The 26313-nt window shown below is 54.3% G+C and overlaps 1 protein-coding gene across 17 annotated transcripts in view; it reads right to left on the bottom strand.

The window, feature by feature from the left end:
• Positions 1 to 26313, bottom strand: part of MACF1 (microtubule actin crosslinking factor 1) — a 291688-nt gene that overhangs the window by 76722 nt on the left and 188653 nt on the right. For 15 of the 17 annotated variants that reach the window (XM_044419421.1, XM_044419433.1, XM_044419435.1 and 12 more), the window contains 10 exons: positions 25943 to 26260; positions 24913 to 25082; positions 22872 to 23028; positions 21186 to 21303; positions 14451 to 14513; positions 12985 to 13226; positions 12436 to 12565; positions 11486 to 11685; positions 9628 to 10123; positions 7174 to 8645 (listed from right to left, as the gene is read on the bottom strand). In XM_044419421.1, the coding sequence (XP_044275356.1) occupies positions 7174 to 8645; positions 9628 to 10123; positions 11486 to 11685; positions 12436 to 12565; positions 12985 to 13226; positions 14451 to 14513; positions 21186 to 21303; positions 22872 to 23028; positions 24913 to 25082; positions 25943 to 26260 (3366 nt within the window). The remainder of the gene's footprint in view (positions 1 to 7173; positions 8646 to 9627; positions 10124 to 11485; positions 11686 to 12435; positions 12566 to 12984; positions 13227 to 14450; positions 14514 to 21185; positions 21304 to 22871; positions 23029 to 24912; positions 25083 to 25942; positions 26261 to 26313) is intronic. The other 2 variants (XM_044419436.1, XM_044419424.1) reach the window with 1 other exon arrangement.

Here is a 26313-nt window from a genome sequence, read left to right as displayed (position 1 = left end):
GCAACTCCCCTGCCCAGCCGAATTTTCCCTTGTCCATCCTGGATTCCCCATTCACTGGCTTCTACGGCATGGCCGCGAGTTCTTTTACTGCGAGAGAGGGCAAGCTCACGCACTCCGAGCCAGGAAGCCCTCAGTTCACACCTCGGCTCATGACGAACTCAGCACGCTGCCTCTGGCAAGCCGCCCGCTCTCTTTCAGCCTCAGCCTCACTCTTGCAATGGGGGGGGGGGGTGATATTTATGCCCCATGTTTTAGGCCATTTGTGAGGGTTATGCTCAGGCACATTCACAACATGGCCTTCCTTGCAGAGGGGGACACCACAAGCCGGGTTTCCCTGTCCTCGCAACAATGCTGCACATGCCCAGACACAGATGGCGGATGCAACGGGAGACGGGGGCAAAAGCCCAGCTCAGCGCCGCAGGGAGGAACCCCAGCAACAGGCCAAGATGATCGATCCAGGCCTCAGAAGCAAGCGTCACGCGCATCCATGCTAGGAAAAAGCATGGATACCCCTTCCTGCCTCCTGAGCAGCACAAGCTGGGAATGATGCATGCCTAAGGCACACCTGAGGCAAGAGCCGGGCAGCGCCTCTCCTCAGAAGGTGCTGCTGAAGCGTCGAAAGGGGCAGCTAGAGGGCGAAAGGTATCCTGAAGCAGCCAGAAAGGCTGAAGAACCCATTTTCGGGAACTGTGGAGGCTTCCTCCAAAGGGTGGGCACACACTGAGAGGAAGCTTCCAGCCACTCCTCTTAGCACTGGGTTGCCCAAGCACGCCTGCGTGAGTGAAGAGGATGGTGCAGCTGCAAATAAGGATTCCCCCCATTTTGTCTTCCGGCTCAACACCCCCGGGGAAGCCTACAACCCTTATTTGCAGGGGGGGTTCGGTGGCAGCAGTGAGGCATTCCTTCATAACGTTAATCCCTTTCATTCATATACACTCACACAAGGAAGCAAACGATCATCCTTCCCATCTTTATACGTCAGGAAAGCAAGGACGATTACGGGAGAAGGGGGGTCATAGGGAATGTTTTTTCACCCTGCTTGAAAGTAGGACTTCACAGGAGACGTCAAAAGGCCACCAGGTGCTCGCACCGGCCTCGCACACAAGCTGTGCCAGCACAGGATGCGAGATGCTCTGTGGACAGCCGAGCACTGCAGCAGTGCTCGCGCCTTTTTGTCTTTGATGCACAGGAGCTGCCAGTGCCTTCTGGAATCGGAACAGCAGGAATCATTCAGAAAAACCACTGCGGGATGTGCTCGCAAAGGTGATGGGGATGGGCGTGTGCGTGTGCGTCCGTGTGCGCGCGCATGCACGCGCACTGACTCGAGCCTTTCTTCCTTCTCCCCTGCATCTGCTCCCACTGAATGATTCTATTGTTAGCCAAGCTCGCTCTCTGCCAAGAGCAGGCAGGTGCTTTTCAGCTCTCTGGCAGGATGAAACCACCTGGAAAATCTGCATTCAGTTTTGCCCTCCTTCTGGCCAGGGTGCTTTTGTTTCTTTGATTATTTTAAAAAGCTGGCAAAGGATGCCGACCGGGCAGGCAGCAATGGGAAGAGGACTGGGAGAGAAGATGGCCTTGTTCGCTTTAGGGTTGCCGGCCTGCAAAATCCCATCTCCAAATGGATGTGGCTTCTTTTTTCCAAAACAAAGCCGGCTCCGATCAGGGAAACTGGCTCTTGCACAGGAAGCCATTGCCACCCCCCAGACTTTCTTGGGTGCCACAACCCAGGCCAGGAAGAGGTGTGGGCCTTCCTGGTGGGCTTGCAATCTGCATAAAACCGAGGGTGGGGTGGGGAGGGGAGGGGAGGGGAGGGGAGGGGAGGGCTCAGTTGCAATGCTGCAGGCCTGTGTGGCATGCCAGGTGGTCTGTTCACCCGTCCACAGGCAGGCTGGGGAGGCAAGCATCTCGACAAGGCATCAGCCAAGCACCGTTCTGTCACCATGTTTCTCAGGATATAAAGCAGTTACACAAAACCCCTCAAGGCGCAGGCAGAGGAGGGCTCTCTCCGTGGACCTCTCACGCCCGCGGCTGCTGCTTCGACCCGCTCTCTCTGACTGCCGTTCCGTCCAGTGCTACCTCCAGGCCTCCTATCACACTGCCCCTCCCTCCTTGTTCACTGAGCCCCCACAGGACAGAAAGGACCGGTCCTCCTGGGCCACAAGCATCTCCCCACAGCAGTGCTTGTTGTCCCGCTTTGCCTCCTGGCAGCCACGGTTTGAGTGTTATCCTGGAGAGTGCCTAGCACATTCCCGAGCCTCAACAACGTCAGACAACCCTATTCCCAGGCTTGCATGCTGGCACAGAAGGAAGCACCTCATCAGGAATGTGAGGTGGAAAAAGAACAGGCGGAGGAGTGAAAGATTAGCCTCAGCCTGGATCAGCTGCTTCCAGGGGCCTGGCAGGTTGCTTTAGTGTATTTCCTAGTAACTGGTTGTAGCTTTCCCCCCCGCACGGCAATTTGCACTCTTAATCAAATAATTGGAGTGATTAGCCAATGGATGGTTTGACTGCAGATTAAAAACAGAGCTGCAATGGACTGGAACCAGCCATCTGGACTCTCTCGCAGCTCTGTCTCAAAGGCTCTTCAGGAGCTTCAGCTGACGCAGCCCAGCCTGGCCCCATCGCAGGCACCCACTGCGGCAGCCTTCCGGGCACGAGGCGACGGTTCGGCCTGTCACGCCTGGGATGGACTGGGCCAACAGGTCCATGAGCTCAAGCTCCCGCTGGACAGGCCAGTGTGGCTCCTGCCACAGAGCGTGGGCATTGCTTCCGCTGCACCACGTTCAGGTGGCAGGAATGTGCAGAGGGGTTTCGGGGGGGCTGCCACAGGCAAAGAGCCCCGCAAAGCCACGAGGGCTCAAGACCTTTCCGTTTCAGCAAGTCTTGGTGGAGGAAGTTGAGCCAGGTGCAGACTGCCTTTGCCATGCCCTGACTGGCCGTTCCCACCCCTGCAACTGTGGGGATAAGAGGGAGGGGCTCCCTGTACAGATGATGGAGGCGAAGCACAAGAGTGCTCAGAAGACCCCCAGAGTGCTCCGTGAGGGATACCCATGATTACTGGCTGCGCTTTCGCAGTTTCTAGTTGGTCACTTGATCAGCAATTTTAATCTGAAGTCACCTGCCCCAGGTCTTTGGGGCAGACAAGAAATGCATAAAATAGTAACTTTCGGCACAGGCAAGTCCTTCTGCTGCTCTTGGCTCTTCCCAAACGCAGTCCCCACCAGCCACTCTTCCATCCCAACCGGTGACAAGAAGGACGCTCATCCCGGGAGCAAAGGGGGCTTCAGGACCAGCCGGACCTCCAACCAGCAGCCTTCTGCTCCCTGCACCGGCCCCACCCAGGGGTGCAAAGGGTGTGCTAGCCTCTGTAGCACGCCCAACCTTGCTTCGGGCTTCCCTGCCTGTCCCCCCCACTGCCTTTTGGGCTGCATGGTCATCCCAGTCTCACACCCTTCAGACTGACTCCGGCCACAGCTGCAGCTTCCACTGGCCTTGGCGTGCTCTCTGTCCACAGCCAGTGTTGGGAGGTGTTCTGAAAAGCACTGAGGGCAAGGGGCTGGGAGCAGGCAGAAAATGCGACGGAGCCAGTTCAAAGACCAAAGGGGAGGAGATCTGATCTGATACTGACACAGAAGGATGGGCTTTGCTGCAGACACCACACAGGAGCGCAAGCAGACTGGCGTGGCATGCCCTCCAGTGCTATGAAGAGATGCTCTCCAGAGCAGAGCACCTACTGATTGGAGAACGGCAGTCGGAAGGCTGTGCATTGCTCACACCACCCACGGAGCACCTGTCTCCTCTCTAAATGCAGAGAGATGAACAGCTATTTTGATAGCACTGGAAAAAATTCCATTTTCCTCAAAGACAGCCTTTTTCCTCCCCTCTTAGCACCTCCCTCTAGAATCTGCAATTCTCTTTTGCAGCCTCTAGGAATGCTGGAACAACAGAGCAAGTCCACCAGCTCTCCATTGATGGTTCAGGGCTCTCTATACTTTGCTTCACAGCTTCATCCTCCAGCTCAGCAAGCAACAGGGAACCCCAAGACTAAAGCAGATCACAAATAATAAAGGTGGTACAGATAGACCAACATGGCCTCATAACATGGATAGACAGAAGGATGAGGCCCCCTCCGAACCACTGAACGGAAACAGCTGCATCGCTCATCCCGAGCCTTGGCCAAAGGCCCTGCGGCTGTTTCCAGACACCGAGCCCCTGGGGTGTAAATATAGCTGACAGGGACAGATGATTTCCTCCCATTGTTTTCACTTCCTGTGAGCTCAGTGCAACAGGCATTTCACTCATGCGTGCCCTGGCACAGCCTGTTTGGCGACAGAGCAGCACAGCACGGTGCTCCTTCTCTCCACTCCGCTCTCCACTGTCTCCACCCTCCTGCATCCTTTTGTCAAACAGGATTTCAGGCATCACCCGGATTTGAACATTTAGCACGCAAGAAAGGAAGCTAGCTACCTGCCACTTATTTCAACAAGCACCTTTCTAATCCTAATAGCTGCAGATACACGTTGCTGACGTGGTCTGCGGTAACCTCTGAAGCTAGAGAGGGCATTAGAAGACCACCTGGCCATCAGGTATGGGTTGGATTTTGGGGGGGAGGGGGGCAGGCTCTAATGCCCCAGCAGTTTATATGGTTATATGTTTTGGTACTGGCTCCTTCCGGGTCCTAGCGCTGACAGCCATTCCTCCTCCTACTGTTTGAAAACCTGGATTGTGGAAGTGAAATACATGATGCTTTTCCAAATATATAAACACATGGGCATAATTCATTCTGATGGATGAGACGGGATCACTCTGGTGTACAGCAGGGGTGGGTAGGCCAGCGATGGCGATGGAGGGCGCGACCCAGCAGATGCACAGTCTGTGGGGAGGGATCAGGGGAGTTGTAGGCCAAGACCACCAGAGGGCCACAAGATGCCTCTCGGTATCACGGGAGGCCACGGCATGCCAATGATTAATGCTGGAAATATGGGGGGCACTCGCCCAGGAGTGTTTCCGCCATAAGACAATCTGTGGGTGAATGGCAGGTGGCCCCTCCAGAGCTCATCCAACCCTGTCGGGAGGCTCCAAGACACCGTAGCGCAAGCAGCACTTGCCCAAGACAATCGGGGCACCGCTCACTCCCGACTCAGTCTTGCCTGGAGGACGCTCCAGAAGGCCCTCCCAACGGGCCCGCCTCCTCCTGCTGCTCCTTGCCACTCCAGCCAGCTGGAGGCTGGTTCCTCCCCAGTGCCAAGCTGGGCCTCTAATCAAACCCAGAGAGGCCAGGTGGGGATCTGTGCTTGGCTCTGTGTCTACACGGGGCAGGTATGGAAACACTGGGGCCAATGACGCAGGGGCTTCACAGAAACAGAGCATGCCAGAAGAGACCCCCCAGGCCATCCAGTCTGACCCCCAGGTGCAGCGGCTCCTCTCATGACATGCCTACCACATGCATGTCCAGCCTATCCTTGAACAGCCTCACTGATGCGGCTTCAACCACCTCCCATGGAAGTCCATTCCATACTCTTGGGGTCCTAACTGTCAGGAAGTACTTCCTGGCACCCAAATTGAACCTGGTTTCCTGAGCTTTGCTCTGTTGGAGCATGTCCTGCCTTCCTCTGCAGGGGAGAACAGGTCTCTACCTACCTCTGTGTGACACCCCCCCACATACCTGTATATTGCCAATAGATCCCCTCTGAGTCTCCTCTTCTCCAGGCTGAAGAGACCCAGTTCCCTCAGCCTTGCCTCATACGGCTTCCCCTGCAATCTGGACACCATCCCTGTGGCCCTTCTTTGCACCGATTCCCACCTGGCTATATCCCTTTTGTAATGGGGGGCACAGAACTGAACACAATATTCCAGTTGCGGTCGCACGAGAATCATATAGAGTAGCAGTAATACCTCCCTCGATCTAGAAGCCACACTTCTGGCTATGCAACCAAGGGTGGCATTCGCCCTTCTGACCACCGCATCACACTGCCGGCTCACGTTCAGCCTGCAGTCAACCTGCACCCCGAGGTCCCTTTCACAAGTGCTGCTCTCCAGCCACTTGTCCCCTAACCTGTACATGTGATGCCCATTCCTATGCCCCAAGTGCAAGACCTTGCACTTATTCACCAAGGGCTGTTTGAATGGGTGCATTTGTCCCAGTAAGCAAAAACACAGTACATTCAAGCCGGCTGCTGCCGAAAGTGAGCACAACAAGGGAGTCAGCGAAAGCTTTTGCATGTACTGGGAGATTCTTGACAGCAGCTTCCCAGACCGCCAAAAGGCCCGTTTCACTCTTGCAAACCAAGAAGGCTTGCTTATAAAGAAAGGTGCATCCACCCTCAAGGGAGGACCCCCACCCACGCATGTGCACTTCTGGAAGAGCCAGCAGCCAGCGTCCTCTGAGGGTACATGGGTCTGTCTCATCTCTGCACCAGGAGTGAGCCAATGCAGGGACATCATCATCATCATCATCATCATTATAACATTTCTATGCCGCCCCTTGCCGAAGCCTCATTGCAGGACCCCTGTGCCCACTGGCGGAAACTAGGAAGGCAAAGCAGGTGGAGACCCCATGGGGAAACTCATTCTGGATCACGGGGCTACTCAACAGCCTTCAAGTATGCCGTCAAATTCTCCTTGTGCGCTTGCGCTTTTTCAAGGCATACGGTGTAGGGTGGAATAGCTGTTCTGAAGGGACCCCGGCACAGCCCATTTGTCAAAAATGCCACTTGATAAGATCGCTGTGGAAGCTGTTGGTTAAGTGCTTCAGTCAAACTCAACTGAAGTACTGAGAAATAACTTCTAAATAAATAAGAAGCAGACAGCTGGGGGTTGCATGCATTCTACCAAACAGGATTTTAAGCACTGCATGTCAAGCATGTCATTTAGGAGATAACAGGTACAAACTTAAAATGCAATTAATGGAAGACACTCTAAATTTGACCATATGGAGACTCATTTAGAAGAATGATTCAGCCGGGGAGAATGATATGAATGCAAATTTTCTGCTATATACAACCTTCCGAAAGTGGCTTGTCTGGCTTACCTTGGTAGCTTTTATATGATAAAGAGTTCTAGGAAGAAAATGTGCTATTTAAAACCTGTATGACTGTGAGAAAGCCAAGGTCAGGCCCAGCACTGGACTCAGCATAAAATCAGCAGCGACCTTCCAGAAGGAAAAGTTCTTACCTTGAAATCCAAAAGCTGCTGGTTGATCACATCCACCTCTGTCCCGACCACCCACTGCAATGCCTCACTCTCTTCTGCAGTGGCCGTCATGTAGTTCAGCTCCTTCAGCTTGTTGTAGAAGTCCTGGACGCGAGCCAGCGCTGTATCCACCTGCTCCAGGCGACTTTTGCCCCTTTCAGTCAGCTTGCCACATTGTTTGTTTAAGGTCTCTAGTTCGTGTTTCAATCCTATGAGGTCGGGGCTTCCTTCGTCATCCAGCATCTGCCTACATTTCTCTTCGGAAGCATGGATGTCCAACCTCAGCTGCTGAAGTTTGCCCAGGAATTCCTGGACATCTTCAGCTTGGGACTGGAGGCTGTCCATGTCCCTTCCAACAGGGCCCATACTATCTAACTCATCGTCTAGGTCTGCCAGCTGAGAGAACATCTCCCGAACATGATTATTAAACTGACCAATCCCTTCAAGCTTGCTTTCCATAAGCACACAACATTCATTGACCTTCTGTTTGACTGCCTTGAAATCTTGCTGGGCAACCTCAGCTTGGCTTAAGAGGTGGGAGGCATCTGACCCATCTGGAGCATCTTCTACTAGACCTTGAGTGAAATTTCTTAGGTAATCCACCTGAGATTCCAGTGCTTGGAGAGCCTCTTGTTGGGTTCTCAGCTTCTCCAAGTTCTTAGCACTGCAGGCCTGAGGGCCTAGAGCCTCATAGATTTCTAGCTGGTGCTTAGTCCCTTCTAGTTTCTTCTCAATGTTCCGCAGACTTTCCTGGAACTCCTTCAGCCGTTGCGACATTTCTTCAAGGGAACTGGTCTTTGCTCGGAGCTCCTCTGTAACAGCATCCATCTTCTGGTTGATCCGAGCTTTTTCATCCCGGACATCGTCTTCATCCATTTCTGACGCATTGATGAGGATGTCAGCAGCACTGTTCAGCATTTCCAGAAGAGAGCACCGTTTCTCCACATCACTCAGCATGGCCTTTGACCTCAGCAGGGCGGCTTCTAGCTGCACTGGATCCAGCGTGACGTCCAGCTCCAACATCTTTGATTTGCAGTCCTCTACCCATGGGAAAAGGTCTTCAATGTGACGCTGGTATTTCTGGGCCTTCTGCAAGCAGTCCTTGAGTTTGGAATGGCGGTCCACAATTTGCTTGCTTAGCTCCTCCCAGTTTGATTTCAGGTTGATCAGCTGGCTTTGCAAATTGGCTTTTTCCTCCCCGGGCTGAACAGAGAGGAGCAAAGACTCGCCCTCCATCGCGATCATTTCATAGGAGCCACTGTGCTGATTGAGGCTCTTCTGCAGTTCCTCCTGCTCCTGGATCTGAAACTGCAACTTCTCCAGCTTGGCAGAGATCGGACCAATCTTTGCCTGCTGCTTCAGCTTGTCATCCAGCCAAACATGAAGCTCATCAAACATCTGCTGGAACTGCTGTGAGCTTGCGAGGGCTGTCTGCAATCGATTCATCCGGTCACCTGAAAAGGAGGATGATGCACCATTAATACTGCATTTCATAAACTAAGGAGGAGCTCTGCTAATGTACCCAAGGCACACAATTTCCAATTGCTGGAGATGAGTGTCTTCCAGCAGAAAGGTGGTCTGGGGCACCTTTCAAAGCAAGGCAGTCTTGGGAACCCATGTGGCTGCAATGCGCCTTGCATTATGGTACTAAGGGCCTACCATGTAGAAAGCTGCAGTATTCCCAAGTCGTGATTCCTTAGAAATACAGAATCTCTAGACTTTAAGTGAAGAGCTCAGAACGGGATGGGATGAGATCCCACTTCTTTTCGGCCATTCCTGAGACTGACTTAATCAACCCACTTCTTTTTTTCCTGATACTTCAGGCATAAAGGGAAATATGAAACCAAATCCAGCCATTTCTCTGGCATTTCAAGGAACCTGGCCGGGGAGAGGCTTTCCGCAGATACGCTGGCCTTAGATTCCTCCTTATGGGAAGCAGGAAGCAAAATACTTGCTGATCCACAACCTTGACACAAACGAACATTTGGAAGAATGGTCCAAGGAGGCTCATAAAAAACCCAGTACTAACAAAGTTAGTAGCTTTGCCATCTCACATATCTCATGAAAACCGCTGTTCTTCCTCCTATAAGGCTCTGCTCATGTGCTCATTGGGAGACTGCCCGGGGCTGAAGGCCCTTTCCACATCTGACGATCTTCAGATGCAGGCATGAACCACGTGACACGTCCACATGGCCAATGCGCAGCATGACAAAAGAGCACGGACACGGCAGGAGGCCATGCCTGCTCAGGGACACATCAGCTTCACCTGCTCTGCCAGTGCTCAGCTCTCGCCTGACCAGATCCTTCCACAGGGTACTAGTGGCCTTTTGGAACATCTTCCCTAAGTTGTGGAGTCCTGGGCTTTATACCACTGGACTTTCCAAATGCCACAAAATCTTTTTCAGCAGCTGAGGCCCTGTGTCTTTTCACCCATACCTGCCAAGTCCTCCAGGCCCTTGAGAGGAAGGGCCACTGTCTCCAAGCGCTTCCTCAGTTCGTCCTTGAGGTACTGTTCCCGAATGAGGTCAGAGAGCTCTCCGCACAGGATCTGGGCCTCTGCAATCTCATCTTCCAGCTGCTCCAGGTCAGACCGGATCTCACTGGTTTCCTCCAGCTGCTGCTTCACTGCTTCTGGCTGGGTGCTGATGGCAGGCTGGGAACTCAGGCGCTGTCCCGCAGCCTTCACCTTCTCCGACAGCACCTGAAGCAATTCCTGATACTGGGTGCTCTTGACAATGGCCTGGTCAATCTGGCTGGAACGAGAGTTGAGCTGCTCCATGAGCTCGGCCCACTTCTGGTTGACAGCTTGGAGCTCCTCCTCCACATGGTTGCTGGAGGGAGACGTTTCACTTGGGCAGGTGAGCATTGCTTGGGCCGCCTCATTCAGTTGGTCATATTGGTGCCTGCGAGCTTCAAATTCTTTCAGCATGAACTGAAATGAAAACAGGCATCTTTAACAACAGACTACAGCTGGCATGGTTGTCATCAAGGCTAAGCAAGACCATTTAACTGGGAGCATCCAACAGTTCGTTCTTCCATTCATCCTTATGCTTAGGTCACCATTAAGGTATTGCATAACATTACCAGCCTCGGCTATGTTGGAAGCCACAGTTTTATGAATTCATAAACCCAACACTACCAACAACACATCTGTATTCATGAATTTAATGGAAGCAACAAAGATGCCTTTCCTGTGAAATACACCTGTGTCTTTCAAAGTTCATATCCCCAGGGAACCTTTTCCACACCGATTGATCTGAAAACGATTCTGCATGCATTGCAAGCTCCGTGGCGCAGGCTGCCTTGTTGCTGACCCCACGGTTGCCTTGCATAGAGCAGGAGTGCTCCCCGCTCCCCCCGGAAGGAGGCTCAGCCATGGACCTCTGACTGAAGGATGCCCGATAGCTGTTCCAAGGAGCTCTGGGCCTCCCTGGTGTACCATCTGACCTAAAGCATAAGTGGCAGCAGTTTACAAGTGGACCCTCGCCTTCATTCAGGAAGGTGCTTTTAGTGATGTGCAAATGTTAGCTGATGACCTCAGTTAAAAGCCAAAGGGGCTGGTCATAGGACTGCAGAGTTAAGCTGACTGACAACATGGTTACAGTCGAGTTTGGCAGCTAAAAGCCATCTGCAGACTTTCTGGAAGGCCTGCAAAGAAGCTGTGGGGATGCGGCTTTTAACAGGATTTCAGCTCTGAGAAAGGCTTTGGGAGCTGGGAGGATGATAACACTCAAAAGGCATTCCATTCCTCTGCCTTATTTGTCCTGCTGTTACTCCCGACCATATAAACAAACTGCACGGGGAGAGTCAAGGGCATCACCCAGGAGATTTTTCTCCCCCTCTGTGTGCTTGGCCCACTACAGGCTTCTTAGCAATCTGATTCAGAACCCCCCAAGGAGAAAGGCAAGTACAAGAGATCAGCCAGAGCCTGGATGCTTTGAGCACTTTTAAAATGAACCTTGGCCAGGGCTGGCAGGCTGATGACTGGCTGGAACGCAGCTGGGCTGCCGGGGGCCGCTCAGCGAGCCAGGCCAGGACTGGAAATTGCCAAGGGCCAGGCGGAATTCCTGGACTAGGAGCAGCAATGCTGCCCTCTGGCCCTGTGCAGTGGTGGTGCTGCAGGACCGCTGTGGGGCGGCCATCAGCGACCTCCGCCTCGCACATGCGCAGTGCTCCCAGGGCCCCTCGCTTGCTTCATGCAGGGCCAGGCCACACCACACCGACCACCATCCCCCCAGCCCAAGCCTGCAAGGTGTGCATGGGGGGGGGGGGAATGGCCTCGCCTACTTCTCACCTGGACCTGCTGCTTCTGTGCATTCAGCATGTTTGGATCAATGGACAGTGGGCCCAGCACACTCATCATCAGCTCCTTCTCCATCAGCCAGGGGCGCAGCTGGCCTTCAGCTACCTGGAAGCTTGCCAGCTCGCTGGCTGATTTCTCCAGCTTTTGCTGCCGCTCTGCAGTCACCTGGTTGGTGCGCACCCACCTAGAGTCTGAACGCAGAAACAGTACGGTTGGGTGTGTCGCTAGTGCGGTGCTCAGGCTGTGTGTGCCCTCACTGGCGGCAGAGGGGCAGCGCCTCGGGAATGCTCGCAGATGCTGCATGGGCAGAGCCAGCCGGCAACGGCCAGGCCCTGTGCCCCGGGCCCCCACCGCATCCTCAAGGGCTCCTGTTTTCCAGGTCACTCAGCCTGCTCCACAACCTGGATCTTCAACCTGCCCTGGGATTTGAATCCAAGCACCCCCAGAGGTGTTCCTCCCTGGCCGCACTTGGCAACCTCCCGCCCAGATGGGCCTGCTGCTCTTTGCCTTGCTGAAACAAGGCCTCTGTGTCACCCACCCCGATTCCCCACCATTTCAGACACACGAAGCACTATGCCACGGATCCACGGTGATCCGGATGTGGCCCACCTTCTGGCCACCCCGGCTGAAAGGATACTTCCACCCCCAACTGGTGTCATAGCAGAGAAACTGCAGTTGGTAAAGAGGAACAGACAGAGAATGTGCATTTATTCATTCTTCCCAGGCCAGCTGATTTCGTAAAACACATGTGCCTTAAAAAGAGGTCAAGCCGCTTCAGCAGAACTTCCTGGTGGACCAGGCTTCTGGTGTCACACTTCTAACATCTGCCCCTTTACCCCAGTTCCCTTGCTAGTCAGAAGGCACTCCACCCCTTAGTTTGGGACAGGCCCAGAACCCAGGCGAGCCCTACAGATTGTCCTTGATGTCCCCAAGTCACATACTTAAGTCCTCCAACATCTTCTTCCAATTTCCTGCTTCTGGCGATTCAGGGTATTTCTCTAGGAGTTCAGAGAGCAGCTCCTGTGCTTTCTGGACCTTTGCAGCATTCTGCTCCAGCTCGGCCAGAAATGCCTATTGGGAAGAAAAGAGGAAAGCCTACTGGGCACTGCGCTGGGGCAGTCACTTAAAATATTTGAGCTGCTCTTTAAAAAGTACAGCACAGGACAGCACAGCACACCCAAGACGGCTTGCAACCGCGATGCTGGCCGTGGGTCACAGGCCGCCCCCACTCAAGGCAGGTCGGTGCAGGCATGCAGTATGATTTTTGCACAGCATGTTGAAGGGGGCTTCTGTGTATAACTCTGGAAAATCTAAATCTGTTGGAACAACTTCCAATAAGTGTAATCGGACAACCCTGGAGAATTCCACAGAGAACATCTTTGTGGCACTCTATGCTGAAGGTTTCTGTAAAATGTACTCTCCCCCTTCTGTTATCATGAACAGCTTCAAACAAGGCAAGGAGGAAAGGTATTGCTGCGTAAACACCAGACCTTGTTATGTTCCGCCTGGGCCCTCATTGCTTCTGGCTTGGTTGGCGAGGAAGACGCCTCGAGTGCCACCAGGGTCTGTTCCCTTGCCTCCAGCCACGCCAGCAGCGCGCCCGCCTCCTCCTGGGCATCCCTCATCTTTGCCAGCATGGCCGACAGCTGCGCCTGTCGCCCCTGCAGGACGTCCCCGAGGGCCTCGTACTGCTGGTTCACATCCGACACATCACACTGGATCACCGTCAAGTCTAGGCCAAAGGCAAAAGGGGAAACCGAGTCCAACTTGAACAGGAGAAAGAATTTGATTTCCACATTGGTAAACAGACAGAAGACTCAATGTGTTCACTCCATCGAAATGCACTAAGTGCACTTGCTGGGATGGCGAAGTGGGAAGCTCGCACGCTTGTTTTACTTACAATGTTCCCATCTCACATTTTCTTAAAGAAGGTCATGATTAAAGGCACTAGAAAAGGAGGAAACCTGCTGGCATGGAAAGCAGGCTTAGACTAAACTGAACAAGGCAGGCATCGTATGTTAAACAAATATTGGGAAAAGGGGGACGTCCTCCACATTTCTCCATTTTGGATGGACATGGCTGCTCTGGCTGGGAACATTCCATGCACTGCAGTGGGAGGACAGGTTGGGGAAGGCTGACCCAGCCTTTCTCCGTTGTGAGCCTGCAGCTTGCGAAAGTTCTCGGAGTTTGCTCTAGCAGCCGCCATCGCTGACGATCCATAGGCACCGCAGAGAGCTCATCTCCCTTTGGGGAGCAGAGCAGGCCAGAAGTATTGCCAAACAAGATAAGCAGATAGACATGTGACATCTTTTTAGACCCTTTGTGGATGGTATCATGGGATATGGTAATTTTAGATCAACACTGTGACAGACCTTGATCTGGAGGACATTACGCCTTGATAAACTGGATTTAAACAGTTATCTTAGCAATCCTATGTCATTAACTGGTTGCTGAAAAAGTATGTTGGCTTTCTTTATAAGAATGCTGAACGTAAAAGAACTCTACACTTAGATCGTTGTAGATCTGGCTAAGATTTTTATCGTGACAAAAAGTTGAATAAGCATCCCTGTAAAATTCAAGGTGTGTGTGTGCCTTGCATACAATTCGGACAGGATCGTTTGAGATCACGTGATCAGGCAACCTTCTCAGATATAAGGTAAGGTTTAGACGAGGGTGGGAAAAGGCGCTTAGCAAGTTCTTCTGTTTTAGGACATTGTCTTCGTTCATGCAGTTAGGACCTGTGAAGTCCCTGGGAGCAGAGTGGCATATTCCCTTCCCCACTTTCACAGACACATTGGCAGTTTGCCTGGATGGCTGGGGACACAACGGGTGTACATACACAGCTTTTATCAATAGGCCTCAACCTCACCTATTTCCCTGTTACTCTGTAGGACAAACATGGCAACACAACAAGACACAGTCACAAAAGCATGCGCCATAGGCCGAGCTCCCTCACCTTTGCAGGTGTGATATCCGTTAACGCTGCCTACAGAACTTCCCCCAGTGGGCAGCACAGAACCTAAGCAAAACAATGAGACAGACAGAATGATGGAGACAAACATATTAGTGATATTGATGCTTGCAAACACCTTTCCAGTGAGGATGCAACCTGCTTTATGCAACTGGATCTAAGCGTGAACTGGCCCAGCCTCTAAGAAACTCGAGCTGCACCTCTGCCGGCTCATGAGGCCAGGCCATGGAGTGCCCCTTTGTGGCCTGGGGCAGTTCACACATTACCTTCCTCACACTGGAAAAACAACGATGGAATCACACCTTCTCCATTCCAGCAACTGAAAAGTAGCATGCGCAGCCCGCTGGGCCATCTGGGGCCTTCGGCCTCCCAGAACAGGGGTGCGAGGGAGAACTTCTTCACACCGGGTTAAGTGAGGAGACCCACTAGGCACGGCAGTGGCAGCATGCGCAGCGGGAACTGTCCAGAGGGGGTGGCTTTCATCCCACCTCCCTGTGAGGCGCGTGACCAGCTTAATGTGAACACTTCCCAATGACTTGTGGGTGTCCTCGTGACCCAGTTCATATTACTCAGACCACAAGGAGGACTCTGAAGAAGCGGCGACAGGTAGCCAGGCTGGGAACCACAGCAGGAAGCAGCCACACAATCCAGGTAACCCCACCTTTGCATATACAGTGAGAGGATGACCATGCGGAAATGGCGCCTTGGCAGCGATGAGATGGTCAAGAGTCTCGTGAACCAGGTCAGAGTCCGTCTTACAGAGATGGAGGCGACAGAGAGGGAAGCCCCGGCATGCGCAACATTAGTGAAACACAGGACAAGAGGACATTCTGCAACACACAACCTTCTGGGATGCTTCCAAGAGCTCTTGCATCATGACCCATGCAAGGAAGCCTCCCGTGGCTGGGCAAGCGACGAAGCGAGAGGCAGGTGCTGCTTGGCTAGGAATGAACGAAACCTCCAGGTGGTTTGGAAGGTTCCACAGCCCCTGCAGGTATGTGCCTTAATTCCACTCCAACACTGGTATTGTCCACGATATAGATTTATATGCAGCAGTTTGTCTGTGCTGTTAATCTGCACTCTGATTCTTACATATTTTGGGCGCCGAGTTATGATCCACACTCTGCAGTGCATTTGAGATGCGGGACATGCTGAGCTGCTCTGACTGTCCACTTACATACTTCCTGCTAACTGCATTCTGCACTTTCATTTTATTCTGTTTTTGCTTAATCCGTCAAACTTGCCATATGCCTGGGAGACAGGGTTAAATTTGGGGATGGGGAAGGGGCATTCCTCCTACAGTGGAAGGTACAGAACTGGGAGCGGGACAAGCTGCCCAAGGCAGAGGTGGGAGAAAGCCAACCAAACAAGCTGAGGAGCCCTGTCTACTTGCCCCAAGGCACTGTCCACAGAATCAGAGCAGAGCAGAGCAGAGCTGGAAGGGGCCGGGAGGCCGCCAGGTCCAACCCCTGCCCTTGCGGGATGCTCAGGTACACCACCCTATTCCCATGACAGTCCAAACACTTTTGGGATGTCACCGGCGAAGGAGAGCCCACACCTTTCCAGCGAGGGAGGACAGGCCCACCATCGCCACCGCCTGGGGACTGACCGGCCGCCGCTGATGCCGCTGCTGCTCTGACAGACGGCAGCCATCACGGGACCGGGACGCTGCTGGCCTGCGGCTCCTCCACCTGTGCCGGCGGGTTCTCCGCGGGCCCCGCCCTTGCCCCCCCCCCCGCAGCGTGGGTGGCAGCTGTGCCGGATTGGGGGCAGGGCGCAGAGAGGGGCCACAGGCTTAACTCGCCAGCTGCAGTCTGAGGCCGGCGGCCGAGGGCTAAGGGCGCCGGCGCTGTTTGGGGCCGTGCGGGGCTGGGCTGGGACAGGAACTTTGTGTTTTTTATAGTGGGTGGGCTGGAGGGTTTTAAATTGTATTTTATTGTATTTGTTTTAGTGACTCCACATCTGGCTGCTATTTTTAAGGGGTTGCCTGGGAGCACGTGGGCGCCACCACTGGGGTGGTTTTGGTCAAAGGGAGAAATGGCATTGGGGGATTAACATGTCGGCATAGAAGAAGGAGAGACAGATGGTTGATACCTTTCCTCCTTCTGGTTATTCCTCCAACCGGAAGGTTCCAGGTAAGCTTATCAACTGCCCCTTGGGCCTGACAGTGCTGTTGCTTAATGCCAGGTTGGTCCATAATAAAACATCCCTCATCCACAACTTAATTGTGGATGAGTGGTCCGACCTGGCTTGCATTACAGAGACCAGGGCGGGATGTAGTCCTCTCTCAGCTGTGCCCGCCTGGGTATCTAGTTCGGCACCAGTCACGTCCAGAGGGGAGGGGAGGAGGGGTCGCTTTAATTTACCAAGCTTCTATTTCCCTCGCGGGGCTTTCTGTCCTCCCGAGACCGGGTCTAGAGTGCTTATACCTGGTGCTGGGCGATCGAGACAGACTGGGGATTCTGCCGGTGTACCATGCACCCTTCTGCCCATCAGACTCCCTGCCTGAGGTGACGGAGATCGTCTCGGACCTGGTGCTGAAGACCCCCAGGATGTTGGTCCCGGGGGACTTCAATCTCCATGCCGAGACTGTTCTGAACGGGGCGGCTCAGGACTTCATGGCCTCCATGACAGCCATGGGGCTGTCTCAACATGTCATAGGCCCGACCCAGGAATGTGGACACACGCTGGACCTGGTTTTCTCGACAGGGCAGGAAGAAGGTGATTTGAGGGTGAGGAATTTGCGTCTGATTCCCTTGTCATGGTCAGCTCACTTCCTTGTGAGGTTTGAGCTTGGAGATGGCCTTTCCCTCTGTAAGGGTATGGACCCTATTGTGATGGTCCGCCCTCAGAACGGGATGAATCCGGATGGATTCCTGAGGGCTCTAGGGGAGTTTCCGGTTGATAAAGCTGGCGCTCCTGTTGATGCTCTGGTTGAACTGTGGAATGGAGAAATGGCCAGAGCAATTGACACGATCGCCCCTAAGTGTCCTCTCCTGCCAAGCAGAGCCCGTCCGTCTCCATGGTACACACCTGAACTACAGGCGATGAAGCGGGTTGAGACACGACTAGAGCATAAGTGGAGGAAATCACGGGATAAATCTGACCAAACACGCTTACGAGCTCATTATTGAGCCTATTCTGTGGCAGTGAGGGCAGTGAAGAAGAAATTCTTCTCCACTTCCATTGCCTCCTCACAGTGCCGTCCAGCAGAGCTTTTTCGAGTGGTGCATGGGCTGATATACCCCGGCCCTAAGAAAGATCCTGTGCCACCATCGATGGGCTGCTGTGACGACTTTGCACAGCACTTCAAGGAGAAAATCATTCAGATTTGTTACAAGCTGGACTCCACAATTGATTCAGATCCCTTAGGGGAGACACCAATGACTCTGTCTGATCAGGTATTAATGGATGAATTTCAGTTAATGCGGCCTGATGATGTGGACAAGGTGCTTGGACAAGTATGTCCTACCACCTGCTTACTCGACCCTTGCCCTTCGTGGCTGCTGACCAAAGCCAATCACGGGATTGGTTCCTGGATCCTGGATGTTATTAATGCCTTTCTGAGGGACGGCCGGGTGCTCGCTCCTTTAAAGGAGGCGGTAGTCCGGCCAGTCCTAAAGAAGGCATCCCTGGATCCAGAGATGGCCACCAATTATAGACCAGTGGCCAATATCCCATTCCTGGGCAAGGTGTTAGAGCGGGTGGTGGCGGGACAACTCCAAGCACTCTTGGATGAAACTGATTATCTGGACCCATTTCAGTCCAGCTTCAGACCCGGGTATGGTACTGAATCTGCTTTGGTCGCCCTGTACAATGACCTGTGCAGGGAGAGAGACAGGGGGAGTGCATCCCTGTTGGTCCTCCTGGACCTCACAGCAGCTTTCGATACCATCAACCATGGTATCCTCCCGGATAGGCTGGCAGGATTGGGAGTAGGAGGCACTGCTTTGCAATGGTTCCGCTCCCACCTTGATGGCCGATTCCAGAAGGTGGTGCTGGGGGACTTTGACTCTGCGCCATGGCAGCTATGCCATGGAGTACCACAGGGGTCCATTTTGTCCCCCTTGCTATTTAGTATCTATATGAAACCGCTGGGAGAGGTCATGAGGAGGTTTGGGCTGCAGAGTCATCAGTATGCTGATGATACCCAGCTCTACCTCTCGTTCTCCACCAATCCAGGTGAGGCAGTGGCTGTACTGAACCGGTTCCTGGCCGAGGTAGTGGGCTGGATGAGGGCCAATAAACTGAAGCTCAGTCCAGATAAGACAGAGGTTCTGTTGGTGCGTGATTCGAGTTCCTGGGTAGGTGACTTGGGCCTTGCCCTGGACGGGGTTGCACTCTCTCTAAAGGACAGGGTCCACAGCTTGGGAGTGCTCCTCGACCCAGAGCTGTCCTTGGAAGCTCAGGTGACTGCAGTGGCGAGGAGCGCTTTCCTTCAGCTTCGGCTAATCCATCAGCTGCGTCCCTACCTGGAGGAAGATTGCCTAGCAACAGTGACACATGCATTGGTTACTTCCAGGTTAGATTTCTGTAATGCGCTCTACGTGGGGCTGCCCTTGAAGACAGTCCGGATACTTCAGACGGTTCAAAATAGAACTGCCAGGATGCTGTTGGGGACAGAGCGTTACTCTCATATAACCCCAGTCTTCTGTCAGCTCCACTGGCTTCCCATCAAAGTCCAGGCTCAATTCAAGGTGCTGGTAATTACCTATAAAGCCCTAAATGGCTTGGGACCAGGATACCTAAAGGAATGCCTTTTTCCCTATTTGCCCTCCCGGTCCTTCAAATCGGCAATAGAAGCCCTCCTCCGGGAACCCTCTGTGAAAGATATTAGGAGACAGAGTACCCGGAGGAGGGCCTTCTCTGCGGTGGCACCCCACTTATGGAATGCGCTCCCCAGAGAGATCTGCCTGGCGCCATCGTTATATGTTTTTTGGTGCCAGGTTATGACCTTTTTATTTAATCAATATTTTAGTAAGTTTTAATACTGAATTGTATTATTGTATTTTATTAATTGCAGCCAGAGTGGGTCGTCAATTTATTTATGCTGTTAACCATCCAGAGACGTTAGTAATTGGACGGCATACAAATTTTATAAATAAATAAACTTTCCCAGGTAAGAGGTTCCATTGTCATACTGCTCTGCCAGTCAGGAAATTCTTCCTGGTGTCTAGTTTAAATCTGGTTTCTTTGAACTTCAGTCTGTTATTCCGTCTCCTGTACTCTAGAATGAATGAGAAGAGATCTTGTCCTTCCTGTGTGTGACAACCTTGCAGGTACTTGTCATGGGCCCATGACATTCCGATCAGAAAACAAGTTAAAAGTGGGCTGGGTGGAATAACAGGTGAATCCAGAGGTGGCCACAGAATCAGATCCAGAGAGTGCTTCTCATCTCTTGCTGTTTGCGAGCTTGTGTCTGCACACAACAATGCTGTGCAACGCCCAGGGCTCCAGTGGGTAATGGGCTGGAGGAAAATCCACACGGAAGGATTCCCCTCAAAAAGAATACTTGGAAGCCACAGGTTTGATAACAATCTGTAACCCTACCAGCCATGGTGGGCATGTCATGAGCAGAGCTGGCTGGAGCCGGGGCTCAGACTAGATGGCCCGGGAGGTCCCTTCTGACTCACTCTGCTTCTATGTTTCTATATTCCATGAAGGTTCTGTGCATATCAAGTCAATCAGATGACACCATTGCCTCCTTTGGGTAAGGCATTTCTTAAGGCAGCGAAGAGCACAATCTAATATTTCCTGCTTAAAAGGTCATGTGTCTACAGCCTTTTATCAATTTTTTAAAAGTTGGAATTCATGCACAAAGATACATCTATATATAAAATTATGCAGTACATGATTCTAAAATGATTCTTAAAAAGAATGTAAAATATTAGAAAATGCCTTTTAATTTTATTCATATGTAAAGATTATTAGATTTTAAAAGGAGAGATAATAGGGATAACAGATTTTTAAAGTTATCGGAATAACTATTATTCTAATTGTTAATATATAAAATCTCCTTTTGAAGCTCAAAATGTTTTTAAAAAGCATTCTATAACATTATACTCTAATCTGATAATTAAAAACAAGTTTTAAAGTGCCTGAGAGCAAGTTTGGAGGGACAGATGTGGGGGCAGGGTTCATCCTGTGTGTCTAAACACAAAGGGCTAAAGCATTCTACTGTTACCAGCTGAAGAAAGTCATTTCGAAATAAAGAACAAATGGTATTCAATGCACTGCAAATTTCCCTGTAATTCTGCAAACTCTTTGAACTATTGGAAACGGCAGGTGACAAGTAGCACATTTTAAGCACTGTTGGTAACAGCCCATATTAGAGGAAGCTGCTACCAGAAACAGTCACTGCAAAGAGGGGGCCGAAAATGCTGCTTATAGCTGTGAACATGCAAGAACCTCTGAAGGGGCCTTGTTCCGAGTCAGCCCACACTGGGCCACTCTGACTGGCCGCGGCTTTCTGCAGCTTCGGTTGAAGAGGCCTTTCCTAGCCCTGCGACTGGAAATCCTCTGACGGGAAAGCCTGGGGGCGAAGGTGGACAGGTTTGCCACTGACTCCACTGCTGGGGTGTGGGCCCTCTTCGTAAGCGGACACGGCATGGGAATGAGAAGTGGAAAAGGCCTCTGACTTCCGCAGGGACACGGCCAAGGGAAGGCAGGGCAACTCCGCCTCCGCTCTAGTGGCCGCGAGGACACACCTGCTCCGCTCACCTGTCTTGGACTGCGCATCAGGAGCGGTAATTTCCACTATCAGGTTCTCTAGGGCTGTCCCTCGGTGGTTTATCTCCTCCACAAGAATCCTCTTCCCTGACCACTCCTCCAAGAGGACCTGCGAGGGAACACGGGCTGCTGTCAGAAAGTGGCCACCGCAAAGTGGGAACGGCAAGCACCCGCGACGGCTGGGCCGCTCTGCGCGGCTGCTCGGCGCCTCTCCGGGGGCTGCTGCGTGGGGCCCTGGCTGGCCCTGCTGGGCTAGGGTGGCAAGTGAGCTTGCTGCACTATGGAAAGGGAGGGAAGGAGGGTGGGCAAAGTGGGAGCAGAAGGCAGCAGGGGGGCTTGCATGATGCCCCAAACCTCTTGGGAACTCGGCCACACCCCGCAACTAAAACTCCCAGGGGGTTGCCTGGCCGCCAACCGCAGGGGAGGGGGCTTGCTCCTGCTGGGGAGGGGGCAGCAAGGGTGCGGGGAGGGCAGCTGCAGGCAGCAGCTGAGGGGGGAGGGGGAGTGGCAGTGTGTCTGGCTGGGCCTGCTCCAGGGAGACCCAGCTGGATGTGCCGCCTGGCCCTGTGGCGGGAAGAGAGGCCTCCCGGGAGGAGGCCCGGCCCAGCCTGGCCCGGCCCGTCAGCCCCCCGACAGCCCCTCGCCCTCTGTGGGTGAGCCTGTGCTGCCACACGGCCCTCCTCAGGCCCTAGGCCGGGCTCGGAAGAGGTGCAGGATGGGCACCCAAGCCAGGGCGTCACCCCACGGGCTTCTTCTGCTGGAGGAGGCGGGCCAGGTGGACAGGGTGGGGGAGACCAGCAGGAGGTGCCCCCACATTTACACACCAACCACCCATGCTGGCTGACATGGGGGTCCCCCCAGGAGGAGCAGCACCTCCCCCACATGGCACAAAGGGCCACACACCCCAGCAGAGCTCGCGCACACCCTGCCCCCAGCAGCGCCAAGCTCAGCTGCACCAGGCAGTCGAAAGGAAGGGGACACTGCTTGCGGGGGGGGGGGGGGGGGCAAGCTCAAGCCCTGTGCTCACCTTCCAGGCCCCAGCAAGGTTTGCCCCCTCCCCACGCTCCAGCCGGCACTGTGCACAGGCCACCCTGCCCTCCAGCATCCGCAGGCCCTGGGCTGGGGGAGCTGACGAGGAGCGGAGGCACAGAGGGCTGTGGGGGAGCTGTCGGCTCGAGCCGGCACCTGGGCAGCCCTCCTTCGCTGCTCTTGCCAGGGGTGGCCTGGCTTCCTGGCCTAACCGTGGCTTAGCATGCAATCCGAGTTTGGGCAACATGCCACGTCATGCAAGGTGGGGGGGTAGCTACACCCACTGCAAGCCAAGCTAGTTGGGGTGGTTTTATGAGCCCCCCGCGGGGAGATCTAATCCGTTCCCTGGGAAGTGGGACAGAGGGTTGCTTGTCTGTTCCCACACACAGTCCTCTATTTTGGCATCAGGAATATAGGAACATCGCAGGAAACGCAGAAATGCTTCCAGCATTGTCTCCAGCTTCAGGGGAAATGTGATGAAGGGTTCCACTGCAGGACGCCCCCCCCCCCCCCCCCCCAAGCCGGAAAGCTTAGGCCACAGGCAGTGTCCGTATCAGTGTCCTTGCAGCGCCACGTCGGCCACGGCCTGGCCACTCTACCTTCTCACCTCGGTTCCCGAGCAGGCTCCGGCCCCTTTTCTCCACCCACCTCAATTTGCTGCATCCGCTTCTCCAGCTCATGGCTGCCCAGTGACGTCTCCGTGGCTGGGACACTGCCCTCGGTTTCCTTCAGCCACTGCCTGACGGACCTGACCAATGTGCGGAATTCATCTAGCTGCTCCTGGCAAGACGACGCGCCCTTCTCTCTGGAAGGCAGAAGGAAAAGCAGGCTGTGAGGAGGCCAGCCGGGCATCCTGCAAGAGGGTGTCTCCACCGCAAAGCCCCTGCCTCTCTTCCGCGGGCAGAGCACACCGAAGGAGGCCCTCTGGGGATGGCCTTGGGGCTCTGCTCCTGCCCCGCTGTCGCTTCCACAAGGAACCCAAGGCAGCTCTCGCAGGCTCCCTCCTCTCCATCTCATCCTCTCAGCAACCCTGTGAGGTGGGCCAGGCCAAGAGTCAGGCACTGGCCCAAGGTCACGCTGTGAACTTCACAGCCCAGTGGCAGCCAGAGCCCAGGTCTCCGGGGCAGCTGGTCACACTGGTGGGTGTAGCTGGCAGTCCTTCAAGGCTCAAGCCCTTGGGGGTTTCGAAAGCTCGTACCACTGCTTCCACAGGGGTGCAGAAACGTCCTGGAGCCTGCCCAAGTCACCGAGCGCCGACACAAGCAGGCCCTTTTGGCCAGTCCCCACCCACAGTTCTGCTGCCTGCTTGGGATCGGTGGCAGCTTCCCGGCCATTTCTGAAAGCAGTCCCACGGACGACATGCCGCGGCAACCCAGACCAGGCTGCAGGTAACTGCAGCCCGGCTGCCCTGCCACCAGGCCCACACGTGCCTTCGGCACACCCCTTACTGGGAACCCAGCGCTTCAGGGGGACGTCAACCCCCAGAGCGGGCTGGGTGCCCTTCTTAGTGCTCTGAGTGGGGGGATCCGGAGCAGCCTCCCCCAAGTTGGCACCCTCCAAGGGTGCTGGACTGCAGCCCCGCTGGCCGCTGCCTGGGAATTGTGAGAGCCGCGTTGGGCACAACGGGAAGGCACGGGCTGGGCCAGCGGGTGGGACGATCGGGGCACCTGCGATTCCCTCTTTTTCACAGGACCACTGCAGTCGTGGGCGCTGTTTTTGTTTCCAGCACTGTTTAGAATCCCAAGTCTGCAGGGTTGTGAAATTAAAATTGGGAGAATCATGACCTGTGGACCTCGGTTGCACCCTTTCTTTCTTTGCATCCTATTTTGCTCCCTCATACTGGGCCGATTAATCTAACAGCAATTAGCAATGAACACAGCAGCAACAAACAAATACATGTCCACCAATATGGATGCCTCTAAAAGGGGAATGGTCAATTCAGGGCCGCCACTGGCTACCGATCCTCATGGCGAGAGGTGACCGCCATGCCTGTTGCTGAGGCTCCTGAAAAGGAAGGCGCAGTGGTGCCCCCCCCCCCCCCCCGTGGGATCCCAAGAGCAGCTGGCTGGCTGCCGTGGGGAAACCATGCTAGAGCCTCAGGCCAGGGGTGCGGTCCAACAGGCCTCCTCTGAAGGTTCTGGCAATTTAACAGCACTTCAAAGAGCACTCCATTCATCTCGGGAATCAGCAAAAACACCATACCAATAGGCCCTGATCCTGCGAGGAACAGCACCCACACTAAGCCGCATACAGCAGTCTGCAGGCAACTGGTAGTGCTGGGGTGAAGCAGGATGGGGGATGCAGGGGTGCTGGGGGGCATGCCTGCAGACCACTCCCCGCCTAGGTGATCTCAGGAAGTAGGCTGGAGGTGCACCACTTGAGAGAGCCGGAAACGGTCTGGGGAAAGCTTTGCTCCCCATAGAGGAGGTGCCCATTCCATCTGTTCAGCCTCCGGTTAAAAGGGCCTTTTACAGTTTGGAAGAAATAAAACCAAAGGTGAAAGCCATACACGAGTGACCTGTAGTGATTTGCCTGCCCAGGTGCCTTCCACCCGAAAACCACTGCTTACCTCTGTCCCTTTTTAGCACACCACAGGGCCTGTCTCAGTTTGACGGTGTGCCTTTCTGATTGCCTGAATCCCCTGTGACCAGAACCTGCTGCAGAAAGTCCAGCAAAGAACACTCCTTACCTTTCCCTTGCTGCTTTCTGCAAATGCAAGAAGTCTTTCCGCAAGCTGCGCACCCTCTCCTGGTGCAAGGAAGTGCCTGCTGGCACAAACTCACAAGAGCTCAGCTCTGCGGTCAGACGCTCCAAGGTGTCCAGGTCTTCGTGGTGCTGCTTCATCTCAGAATTCAGCTCCTGGGGAAATGGGGGACTAGATGAGGATGAAATGCCGCCTTAAGATCAAAAAAGCACGTGGCCCAGCAACACCTCCACCGAGAGGCCAAGAAGTCTGACCAGCTCATGCCTATGACTGCAAGTTGTTTGTCTGGGGGTGGTGGGCCCAGGGACCCTGTACCAGCTGAAGCCCTCCATGAAGCATAACAGCCAGGCTATGCCTTGCACGCATTTTGCTAACAAGGATAAAACTGGTAGGTTTTTCTGCTGAGGTTAAACTGAATTCTGCTATATTAAAAGATGCATTCTGTGGTTTGCAGAAATTATGCACATTCCTGGGCGAGCAAATAATCTCCACCCAGCTATGTCCTGGCAAGGATGAATCCCCTGGGAAGGAAGGAGACATGGAAGACAGGAAGCTGGACGGCAATCCAATACTTCCTCCTGAGCCCAGGCAGGTTGCAGAGGCGGGGAAGGCACCGCTTCTGCTCGATGTGCTCTGGAATCCAAATGCTCTCCCTGGCTTCTGCCCCACAAGCTCCAGCTCAGCACAGGCCCCAGCACCAACCTCCCTTCACAGCTGCCAGAAGGCTCGGCTGTACATGCAGTCCACGCCTGCTTTTCGTCCTTGTTGAAACCATGAGCCGGTGTGGATGAGCTGCGGGCCCCGGCAAGGGGGCCCGTTTCCTTCCAGAGCAGAGCTCCCATCTCTGCAGCCCAGAGCTGGCTGCCCGAGCTGGCACCGGCTCCCCGGGGCAAAAGCCTCCCCCAACCTTGCTGCGGGGGCCTCCTAACCTGGAGGCGGGCCCTCGGCTGCCCGAGGGCCATGCACTCCCCGTCTGGGCCCGTGCCGTGCCCCCTGCCACGCGGGAGCCTCCCACCTGGATCTGCTGGGAGAAGTGGGCGATGTCGTGGTCGGGCTGGTTCCCCGAGGCCAGCAGCCGCGTCCTGCTGTCTGTGAACTGCCGCAGCCGCTCCGAGAGCCGCTCGAACTGCTCCGCCCTGGGGAGGAGGCCCTTCAGGCCATGCTCCTTCTCCTGCTGCCACTGCTGCAGGCAGCCCAGGCGCTCCGTCACCTCGGCCAGCTTGCCCCGCAGGGCCTCGGCCGTGCCGATGTCGGCCGTCGCCATGAATGTGGCCGCCATGCCCCGCGTCATTTCCAGGCTGCTCTTCTGCCTGGCGATGTCCTGCTTCAGCTTCTGCGAAGGGAAGGGAAGGGAAGGGAAGGGAAGGGAAGGGAAGGGAAGGGAAG

Source organism: Varanus komodoensis, unplaced genomic scaffold (assembly GCF_004798865.1).
Source record: "Varanus komodoensis strain SLA01 unplaced genomic scaffold, ASM479886v1 scaffold103, whole genome shotgun sequence".
NCBI classification, from domain to species: Eukaryota; Metazoa; Chordata; class Lepidosauria; order Squamata; family Varanidae; genus Varanus; species Varanus komodoensis.
Note: the sequence above shows the minus strand (reverse complement) of the source record. Positions and strands in the feature narration are given on the sequence as shown.